The sequence below is a fragment of the Pocillopora damicornis genome, chromosome 13, assembly GCF_964200805.1.
Source record: "Pocillopora damicornis chromosome 13, jaPocDami1.2, whole genome shotgun sequence".
In the NCBI taxonomy this organism is placed as follows: Eukaryota; Metazoa; Cnidaria; class Anthozoa; order Scleractinia; family Pocilloporidae; genus Pocillopora; species Pocillopora damicornis.
Genome location: NC_142682.1, coordinates 6,206,311 through 6,218,302, shown reverse-complemented (window position 1 = coordinate 6,218,302; position 11,992 = coordinate 6,206,311). Strand labels below are relative to the sequence as shown.

At 37.3% G+C, this 11,992-nt stretch overlaps 1 protein-coding gene across 1 annotated transcript; it reads right to left on the bottom strand.

Moving 5' to 3' along the window:
* Positions 1 to 462: 462 nt before the first annotated feature.
* On the bottom strand, positions 463 to 6,309 carry LOC149035206 (uncharacterized). The gene is made up of 7 exons (XM_089192106.1): positions 6,156 to 6,309; positions 5,466 to 5,534; positions 5,217 to 5,285; positions 4,960 to 5,028; positions 4,383 to 4,553; positions 1,725 to 2,353; positions 463 to 1,216 (listed from the first exon to the last, which is right to left on the bottom strand). The coding sequence occupies exons 1-7, from the start codon at positions 6,223 to 6,225 to the stop codon at positions 1,037 to 1,039; spliced, it is 1,257 nt and encodes a 418-aa protein (XP_089048232.1). The 5' UTR covers positions 6,226 to 6,309; the 3' UTR covers positions 463 to 1,036.
* Positions 6,310 to 11,992: the final 5,683 nt, after the last annotated feature.

The window sequence follows — 11,992 nt, the reverse complement described above, 5'->3', positions numbered from 1 at the left end:
CTTGGGGCCCCAGTCACTCGAATGAAAGGAAAGTGGTTTTTTACACTTTTACTTCTAATTTTTCTCTTTAAAGAGAGGAGGGGGAGGGGAGAGGGCTGACGTTTTGCATTCACTAAACAGATGAAACGATAGAAATTTCTGAATGCCGCGTACAAAAACCAAGGAGTGAGTGCGATTACTTAAATTTGGACTTTGGATAATCCAGAATATACGGAAACATTGAAAGAAATTGATTTCTACTAAACACTTAATTAAGTTTTCTAAAATCTTGATCTTCTAAAGAGCTAGATTTCTTTTTAGAATAGACGAACATTTATACAGATTGCAAAAATTTTGTATTTGTGTATCATCGTCCTTGGCCAGTTTTAGAAAGGTTCTTTGGTGGGTTTTATAATGGTGTTGAAAATCCATCTTCAGGTTTTGTCGTTTTTGAATGAAATAGATAGAAATAGATGAAAACCATTTATTAAACCATTTTGTTCATTTATTTATCGAATTTCGTTTTTGTTGTTTTTATATGATGCACCATACCGTGGTATTTAAAAATAAAAACGTTAAAACAGGTTTTACAACTTGACACACTTGACGCTGCAGTTTAATTCAACGTCATCCAACCTCCGGAATTTATGACTTTATAACTTTTATTCTTAACTCATATGTGCGTCAAGAGAAAGCTTCCCTCAGCATGAAACTAGACACCAAGAAAAAAGTGAATTGAACTATTGAAATGTTTTCCTTCAGTACGCGCATGCGCGAAATGCTGACTACGAAGTTTTTCCCATACAAACTTATCCCATATGAGTTACACTGATTTTTTTCGGTTTTGACATGCATGTACCTTAAAGGGGCTCATTTAAAGTATTCTGGGTACAGTCCCTGGAAGAAATTTCTACAAAACTAGTCGGGTATTTGTAATGACAAAACAAATAATTACCGATCACTAACTCTAATTATGGGGTCTGCACACTTTTTTCTTTCAGTTTTGTTTTAATCTCTATGTTTATCATTAAAACATTTCTGAGATAGGAAGCGAGTTTCACTTATGTTCGCCGTCCTTTGTCTCCTCCGGATTCTTCTGTGATATCTTCACGCTTGCTGTCTTGACGGGATCAATTTGGGCGTATACTGTTTGGGGCTGTTCTTTTACAAGCTTTGCACTGTTTTCGCGGGAAAGGATCAGATCTGCGTACACAAGGCCACGGTATGGGGCGGGCTTCTACATTGAACATGGAACAGAGAATAATACGAGCAGATCGTGAAACAAATAACGATAGCAACACAGTAACGAGGTAAACAAATAAACAAGCAAACAACAACAGCAACAAAAACAACATTAAATGAGAAATAAAACACCAAAGATTGTAAACTAATTTGATAAGATAACCGGGTCAGTATTCCCTTGCTTTGCTTCTGATCAAGGTTTTTTTTATTTCAAATTTATTTTTATCAGTTTAGTCTTGTATTTTTTTTTTCATTTGTTTGTTGCAGAGGATCCTTTAGACACTTAAGCAAAGGTCCAGCTGCCGTGCTCCAGCTGTACGCTTAATTATAATACGTAGACATTATGAATCGAAGAAGTAAATAGACTAAGATTGTTTCCTTAATGAAACAGTGTTGAAAAAGAAACACGTCTTCATGTAAAAAAAATCCAACAAATAAAAACAAAAAAAAAAACAAAAAGAAACAAAAAAGAAACTTTTGTCAGGATTTGTGAGATGTATTACCTGTGGCGGCTTTTTCTTCTTTTTTGTCTTGTCAACAGCTGCGTATAAATATTCAGTGTTCCCGCCAGCCTGAGGTGTCTCGCTCCCTGCAGCCTCTGTGTTGTTGTCGAGCCCTGAATCAGTTTGATGAGACACACCATTCTCTGGTGTCAGAGACGAGGAGTGATCTACACAGGACGCCCATTGTACAGGTAAGCCACTTGTTTCTTCCTGAGGGCGGCCCGTTTCGAGGGCGCTCACTTCAGAACTGGCTCTGGCTTTTCTTTCTTTATGAACAACAGCGTACACATGATCCTTATTTTCTTCTTTTTTATCGCACAAAGCAGGTGGCTGCTGTATTCCTTTCTCACCACTCACCAAAACTGTGTTTTCTGGCGCTCTTTCCTGAATATCTGAACATCCCTCGCTTACTGAACTCAACTTTCGATTAGCCTCAATGTTATCATAGCCGCACTCTCTTTTGCAGTCGCTCACTGTTTCGTAGGTGGCCAGCCCAGATTCCGTTCGTGAAAGGGTTAGGTGAACAGTAAGCTCAGCGGAGCTCTTTGTTTGTTGAACAAGCACAGGGTCGAGTGATGTCAGTTCAGAGCTCGAAGGTTTCTCATAGGTGCATATTACACGATCTTCGTCTAAACGTCATCTATGACGTAACATATTAGGCTTTACTGATATGTTAAAGAATTAAAAACGCGCCGAGTGCATTTTTGACTATAAGCACGCGAGAATTTTTAAGAACACGAGAGAAGTGCGGAGAAGCACGAGCCGCAGGCGAATGCTTCTATCACTTCTCGAGGAACAAGTATTTTTTTTTTTGGGTTCTTTTATGATAATATACATGAAAAAATTACTCAGTTCTGATTGGTTAAGATAAATGCAGTTTTCAAATAATTCAATGCAGAAGAGGGTTAATTCAGTGCAGAGATAGTAACAATCAGACATTCTGATTGTTCAATAATAAAGAAACTCATAGATAGCCAATCAAATGCGAGCTTTGGACTTCTTAACATTTGGCTACTCTGAAAATTTGCGAGCGAAACAATGGCCGGCGTTTGAAGTAGGTCTTCTTTCACCAACGCAACAACAATACAGCAGCTGGAAAACAGCTCTAACAACGAAAACACTGTAAAAAGCACTGCTTTTTGGTTGTAGATTTGTAAAAAGTGATGTTTAGAGAAGGGAATTGCCTAGGCCGAAATGAAAATTACAAGCCGATCCAGCAACAGACACCTCTTTAAGTGTACTTAAATACGTATCAGTAATCTAGTGTATACTTACTCATTGTAACATAATTTCCATAGTTATCCCCAAAATCGTGTCACCAATTAATTTTCACCGTCGTTGTCGTTGTTAGTATTGAAAGACAATTTAAAAAATTTAAAAATTGTTTTAAATAATAGGAAACGTAAGTGTATTCTTTTCAGTGAAGGCTTTAGTCAAGGGTCGAGGGTGAAATGTCAAGGGTTCAAAAATTTCCTAATTTATTGATTGATTTATTTTCTTTGCTTATTTAAAATTTATTATTATATCATTCCTTGTGTCTAGCGGTCGTAAGATTTCCCAACCTTCTCCAAGTGTCAGCAATACCAGGATGTTAGCTCTCGTTTCCTCTCTTTAGCACTTTCTCGCATTCTCCTATTTCACTCGCGCGTGTTTCAGTGAGTTATTGGTAATGGAGGGTTTTTTGACAGCGTTCTTCCTTCTAAATAATGCACAGAGAAAGTTGTTAAAAATCCCCCCAAAGGTAAAACCACGACTTCATGAACCTCTATATAACATGGTTCTTGGTAGGAAGAATGATATTCTTTGCCCCAGTAATACGAAATCTATGATTAAGTACCTTGATATTTTCAGTCCCTTGGGCTCAAAAGAGGAAACGTGCGAATGGCTGAGAGACAAGAGCGGGAAATTTTGCGACCACAAGATACAAAAAATGTTTTTTTCAAATTATAAATACGTGATTCACAGAACTTCGCAAAGTCGATCGGAGGAAACTCAAAGCGTTATAGAGGAAATTTACATCGTATATGTAAAAAGATCGGCGTAAAAATACGACTGCGACGCAGGTAGAGGGGAAGCGGAAGTGAAACACTGATAGCTCGAAATTTGCTCTTGTTTTGAAGCCCATGGTCTAAATCGCTTTTTTTATTTATTTTTTTTCTCTAAAATACTTCAGCCGTCGAAACTTGTCACCAAAGAGGTTTCTTGACCGCTGAAAGAACTGCCATAAATAACCAAGTTTTGTTTTGCGTGATCCAGGCACGGATGTCGACAAATCAATAGACCTCTTGCGCTCGAGGAAATATAAGTAATAATAAACAATTAAACAAATAAAGCGCTGACATATTTTGAACCCTCGACCCTTAACATTTTCCCCTCAACCCTCGGCCCTCGCTAAAAACCTCCACTTTGTTCTTTTCGAATCATTGTCAAAAAGTAAATAATACAGTAATGCATAAACTGCTGCAATCATCATGCAGAAGGACATTTAAAATGGATTTTAAGTACATGCTCTTTTGCACAGTTGACTGATTACGTGGATAACTCAAGGTAAAAAGTAAAGGAGACGAAAGTAATGTAACGCACACGAAAAGGATTGTTCCTCATGATAGACAAAAAGTAAGATACGAAACAAATGAAAACACAGTGAAAGGCACTTACATTGTTTATCGTGGCTCCGACGTCTGCGAAAGAACATAAGTCCGAAAGCCAATACAAGGAGCAGAATGAAAATGGCCAGTAGCACCACAACAATCACAACCAAGTTAGGCTTGCTAGCGTGTACATCGTTTGCCAAAGGATGTTCAGCGACGGTATTCCCTGACGTGACCCCTTAATTGATATATAAAAGAGGAGGCTGTTTCAGATAGGGCATGGAACCAAACGTTTAGATGCAACTTTTTAAAAATAGTAAAATTATTTTGATTAATCAAATCCACGTGTTAGTATTCTCAATACAAATTCAACGTTGCTCTCATCTATAAAAATTATACAAACACTGTAAATTCAATAAAACGATGATGATAATGATGGTGGCAACTAATAACAGAACAGAAGGTTCTTTTCTGTATCTCATACCTGTGCTTTGATGATTGCCCACCCATTTTTAAGGGAAGCGCAAATTAACAGTAACAGTGTGGTACGAATTTATTTTACATGGGGAAATTACATAAATAAATGAATAAATCTTTGCATGAAAAATGGAAATAACTAAAAAAAAGGGTGCATAAGCTGTTACCTGCTGTCGCAGCTGTAGATGATCCTTTGACCCGAGTAGTTGTCGATGCCTGGGATCCATCATTCCGTCCTAAATTAGAGAGGAACACAAAACCAAAGTTAGTGATTCACTATAAGCATTTTCAATACATAAATATCTTGGATCATGACATAGCATGGTTTACAACTCGTGTAAGCCACACAAAAATTGTACAAATACATTTAGGTAAGTATTAAAAACAGTAGTAACCAAAAAAAAAAGGGCAGATAAGCTTTTACCTGCTGTCGCAGTTGTAGATGGTCCTTTGGCCCAAGCAGTTGTCGATGCCTGGGATCCATCATTCCGTCCTAAATTAGAGAGGAACACAAAACCAAAGTTAGTGATTTACTATAAGCATTTTCAATAAAAATGCAACGCTTTTTCTAACGTATAGAAATTGTACACATACCTGTAGGTAATAATAATGATAATGCTCACATGCATGAAAAATGGTAATAACCAAAACAAAAGGGCAGATAAGCTTTTACCCGTTGTCGCAGTTGGAGATGGTCCTTTGACCCGAGCAGATGTCGATGCCTGGGATCCATCATTCATACCTAAATTAAAGAGGAACACAAAACCAAAGTTAGTAATTCACTATTAACATTTTCAATAAAAATTCAACATTTTACCAACATATAAAAATTATACAAATACTTGTAGGTAATAATATTGATAACGCTCACAAAAGTGTTAAATAACAACAAACCAGAACGAAAAACCAAAAGTATGCACAATTTTTTAAAATTTCTACTTGTTTAAGGTTTGTCTGTTCCTTTTCTACTTACATATATGTATAAATTTAAAGTTATACATAAGTTAAAGAAGAGGACGCATCGATTCTCTGTAACTCTGAGTTTCGCGCCGAAGCGCTCGTCAGGCAGAACTTTCTTTCGGAAAGCTCTGTCTGACGAGCGCTTAGGCGCGAAACTCAGAGCTACAAAGAATCGATGCGTCCGCTTCTTTAACTTATGTATACTTAGCTCTTCTACCACAGCATTGAGCACTTTATGCCAAGGTAGACTCTACCCCCACCTTAATAAATTTAAAGTTAACGATTTTCAGGAGTTTCAAGGAGTAAGTCGGGGGAAGTTATGCCACTTAACTTTATATATATTTACATTCAGCGCTGATTCACATCATCGTCAAGCCTCAACAGTTTCAACGCCAGTACTTACCTGTTATGGTGGATGCTGTCGCTTTCGCTGATTTTTTCTCTAGACAAGAATATGGAAATTCACTTATCATTGTAATTATGTGATTTTATATCCTACTTTAAATGGAGCGCAAAGCAATGGTAATAGTGCGGTATCCATATATGAAAAAGAGACAAACAAATATGTACATAAACGAATAAACAGATATATTAAAATAATTGAGCCAATTGTATAACAAGGAGTCCTTAGTGGCTCACCATTGGGATTCAAAGTGACTTCACATTCTATGTAGCATTTATACTATGCTATGTAATCTTTTTAGCTTTCTTCATCGGTGTAACTGACTTTCAAGAGAGGGACCGGGCCGTAACACAATTTACTTATTCTTAATTTCAGTTTCGCGTAATGTGAATTAAGGGTCTATTACTTCCTCCACCTCTAAATTCACATATGAATCCTGCTTCGGCGTTGGATGAAGTACAGCTGACATCATTATAGCGCCCATTGTTATTTTCATACACTCCGTACATTTCCGCGCAATTCTCTTCAGTTTTTTCGCCGTTAGGTTCTCCTCTTGCCCAGGGCCAATGTCCTTGATTGGTCGCATTGACTGTGCTGTTATCACTTAATCATCTCCACACTCCAGTTGATTTATCTTACCTCAAACCTATGAAGTATTTAACGGTATTCTCTTTTTGGATAATTCGATTCAGGAACTCCCATTCCTCACGACTCTCAATAGAAACAAGGTTATATCCATCTTGTTCACAGTTTTTTTTTGCTTCTTTCCCAATTGTACCAGTTACCATTGCTCCTATTGAAAATGTAGCTGGAACCATTGAAGTTATCCACGGGAGCTGAATGCAGAATTGAACAAAGACACATCCTATTCATTAACTGTTGACCTTATCAGTCGATAACACCTTGGGAGCAAGTTTAGAAGCAGAAACAAACTGCTCTAACACTCATATTCTTTGGAGTAAAATAGCATACAAACCAGCGTAGGTGAACGTTTATTCAATTGTATTCGAATTTAAACCACTCTTTTTGGTCGCTATGGGTAAGAATCTAAATCGGAATTAATTTATTTTCCTTGTTTTGTTTTGTAATTCGCTTCTTGTTTTTTGTTTTTATTTGCTGTTGTTGTTGTTGTCTTTTGTTTGGTATGCGATTAGCTTCATGCGAACGATATTTGCCCCATTTTCAAATTTCCACTCTTTACCGATCTTTCGAATAAGTATCCCTCTTAATACATTTTAGGTTTATTTTAATGTTGGATCCTAAGCGCAAATGTGTGGAACAAGCACAATGCTTTTTGTGCACTAATTTTATTGAACTATTTTTTCAACTAGCTCACCTGAACAATACAAAACCTTAATTTCGGTTATTTTTACCAAAAAATGGCTGCATCGATTGTAAATATAAAATGGTTTCGTGGTGTCTGAGTACATTGCGATATCTGAATTGCGGTGGGCATTATTTGTCCGACCAACGCAGTACCATCCTTTTTTCTTTTGACAAGCAAGCATACTTGATAATCAGCTTTCAAAAAGAAAAAAAAAAAAGAACATGTAGATGTTAGTCTAAACATTGTGCTTACCAGCATCACTCTTTGCGTAAACGGTTCTAGTTAGCACAAGAAGAGCAGAATATATCAGAAAACACACTTTCTCCATGTCAACAAACAACTGTCTTCCACAGTGTTCTCAAGATTTAAAAACAAAAATGTTTGCAAATCGCGGTATGATATGTGTATCAGGCCCTTCAATTGCGCAATTGTAATTTCGTCCAAGTCGAGCTAAGACAAGACTGTGAAAACCAAACACACGCACGTGTATCAAGCACGAATGTAGCTTTTCTCTTTCAGCATCTGAACATAATCTTTGTTTTCCTCTATGATTAACTTATAGCAATTGATTTTTCAGTTTTAAAATTAGTTCTCGTAAATCAGCCTTATCTCCTTTTTCTACAAATTCCTTCAGAGCTTATCAGCATAATCCTTGTGTTTAGCCTGAAAAGAGTCTGAGATTTCAGACTACTTTTAGCACTTTCTATTCTATTTCTATTGTTGGACAAAAATGAAAGTTCTGTTTAAGCACTGAATGATAAAAAATGAGAATGATTACGATGTAAACGCTTTAATGACGTTTACGATTATTACTAGACCTTTTTTTATTTTGATATATACATGTATATATCTATTTTTTTTGCTTTTTTAATTTTCAGGGGTAAATGTTCGGGCACTAAATGAAGGGTGGCTGTTAGCTGAAAAACATTGCATTCGCAAGACTGTTTCTCAAATATTCAATTTTACAACTTGCAAAGATAGTAAGTAGATACTAATTATTCAAGGCTTTCAAGTGTAACTTGTATCGCGGGAGACCAATGACTTGATCATTTTGTGTACGATCGAGCCCTTTCTTCATCCAGTATCAAGTAATTCTTTGGATGTTAACAGTTGCGGTTTTACACAATTACCTAACCTGCACTGGGGGCGTCTTACTAGTGCGAGCTAACGTCGTTTTGTGTACGATCGAGCCCTCTCTTTATCCAGTATCAAGTAATTCTTTGGATGTTAACAGTTTTACACAATTACATAGCCTGCAGTGGAGGCGTCTTAGTAGTGCGAGCTAGCGTTATAAGCTCGCGATCGTTTATCCGACTCGTCATGTTTAAATTGGAGTTAGAGTGGACGGTGGGGGTAGATGGGGCAGGGGAAGGGCAAAAAGACGCCTGCACGAAGAGGCTGTTAAAATGCCAAACGTCCCCCTGACTAGTTGAGATTTCACAAACTACTTTCAGCACTTTCTATTCGATTCTACAGTACTCTGCTGGATAAAACTGAAAGTTCCGTTTAAGCACTGACTGATAAAAAATAAGAGTACTTTCGATGTAGACGCTTTAATGACGTTTACGGTTATTACTAGACCTTCAAGGTTTTTTTTTTTTATTTTGATATACACATATATATATTATTTCAATTTTTAGGGGTAAATGAGAGTGGGCAATGAACAGGCAACCATCAAAATGAGTTAGATTAAAAACCGAAAGCACTATCTTCCGACAAAAATAGACACACGTAGAGCTGATGAGTGCAGCAGTGAGGAAGTTTTTTGTTAGCCAGGAAAGAAATGGCTTCGACAAAACCTCCTGCGCGGTCCAAAATACGAGCTGATAATTGCTGCACTCTATATTTTCCAGACGAAAATCCTTGAATATATCTGCCGTTAATCTATTTGAGAATTTTCTTCCATTTGATCGTTAACGATACCTGGAAGCAACAAACAACTGCACTCGAAGATTTACTCGCTATAATGTGTTTGATACAAACCGGCATACCCTGGTGAAATGGTGTGGCTGTTTTTTTCATCAACAAGAAAATGGCTTCACCAAAACGTTCTCTGCTGACGAAAATACAACTTCATATTTGCCGCATTCTATATCCTCCAGATGACAATCTGTGAGCGTAGCTACCATTAATCCGATCGAAGATGCTTCTTCCATTTGATCATAGACAATACGTTGAAGCGGACAAACGACAACTACACTCAAAGCTTGCCCGTCACTATTTCTTTCATAAGAACCAACACCTGAAATATCAGGCTTTTCCAAAAGCTGGTTGGCAACACAACCAGTAAATCCGTTCCCGAAACCAGTATAGAAATTGCCTTTTTTTGTTCCGATTTTAGTGCGCGAGACAATTTATATTCCGTGCTTGCTCGAGAGCAAAATCGAAACTAATAACTTCTCAATCAGAGTTCGCCATCTTTCCCTTTGTGCAGAAAAAGCAAAATGTCAGAATGACGTTCAAATGACACATTTGGCTCGTGATTGACAGCTGGAGCTTAACCGCACCAATCAGGAACTCCGTTCGTGGGCGAACAGAGTTTTGCAAAATAACAATGAGCAGGCGTAATCTTCACTTCCCTAGCCCCAACCCTCTCCTTATTTTTGACCGACGACCGCCCCCTTGACACCAATTTCTTTCTCTCGCTAGCCTTCAGCTGCCATTAAAATCAAAGATGGCGGCCATGATTTTCGTTAAGGAAATACTGAGCAGTCGCCCGCCAAAATTACGCCTGCTCTGCAGGCTACCAATTGCACGATATTGACTTTTGTTCTTTAACTACAAGTAATATATTCCGTTCAGGAAACATCAAATGAAAGTTATATTTCTTAGGATGAATTCAGAATGACACATTTGTTAAGTTAATCGATTGATTACTACAGCTGACAAGTGTCAAGAATTAATTTTGAAGTTACAAAAAAGAGATTTACGAAGGAGTTTAGGGCTCAGCTGGCCATATCTGATTTTGATATTCAATTGACTTGGAAGGATCCTGAAAATTCCACTGGAATTCAAAGCAATTTGATCACCGAATTGACAACCAACTGGTGTTGATATTTTCCTTGGTTTTACAACGTTCCAATGAAATCGGGAAAAAAAGGAAGGATGGACAGTAGTTAACATAGACAAGATCAAACATCTCTCCAAATGATAGAAAATCTGTCCAAAACATCAGTAACGCCAACGAAGGTCATCAGCTGCTTGAAATTACCGCGTTTTGATCGCTCAGCAAGTTGTGAGAACATCATAACCTCGGTTCCAGACCCCGACAGTTTCATACGTCCTGGCAAGCATGGCGACCTGAAGTAAGACTGTGTCAAAGATTTAACATTTCTGTCTTTTTTTTGATCGACAAAAAAGGTCCTTTGATTTGTATCAATACCGTTAGCAGCAGAAATTATGAAAATATCAAAGACAGATATAAACCTAGTTTTGCTACTTTTTTAAATCCATTATTTATCAATTAATTATTTTATACATTTTGTGAGCACGTAACAGATGGTTTTTCACTCTCGTAGATATCTTTTGTCTTTTGAATTTCTGTCTCTTCTCACGACGTCCTTCAGCGTTTCAGCGACATGATGATATGATCACGTTCAGTCTTAATCGTGTCTTTGTTTTCTGAAACTTCCTCTAGCATTTTTTTATCAAAGTGGCTAACTTAATTGTTAGGCTAATGAAGAGAAGTTTCGTTTGAGCAAGGACTGTCAAAAACAGAAAGAAGTTCCATGTAAACATTTATAAAGCATGTAGATATTATTATAAGAATGATTTAAGTTCAGTAAAGTTACCGTATCCCTTGAAATTATTTTATTCGACATGCTTTCTGGAAATATTTGTTTGTTTTCGTTTTCATCGAAGTTAATGTTCGGGTCCAAGTCAAGAAAGCATTTGAGCTGAAGCTTTGTTTTCACATAACTCATTCTTCAGGTAGTCCTTAATTGCTTAATGCTGTGTTCGTGATAAATGATTCATCGAGGAGAATGGACTGACCATGGTACTATTGCTTTGTCAAATAAACTACCCTCTGCGCCCCTACGTTGAATTTATGGCTTACGCAATCGTACATTCTGATACATGCACGTGCGTTTAATATTGAGAGCTGCATCTAATGATTGGAACTAAGGCGCCTGATATCCATGTCATGATGCGATTCACTGGTCAGTGTGGACTAGTCTTGTATTTTTGCAGTATTTCAAGGCATCCTTGTGCTATGGGGAGCTATATATGCAAATAATTATTCTGCTAAGTACACTGCCAAGATTGATAGCTCTATAAGTGGTTTACTATTTAAGTATGTTACCTGGTCATAAAAACCAGATGCCTCGGCATCGGGCAACACGAATTTTACTTTGCTTAATTGATTTGATAACTCTATAAACAGTAGTCCTGAAGGTCCAAATTATTGGTAGGTGTAGAAGGAAAGAATGAAACAGGAATACTGTCCAAATGCTCATTTTTTAATTTTCCTGCACGATTGTCTAACATACACAATTGAAAAGCAAGTCAA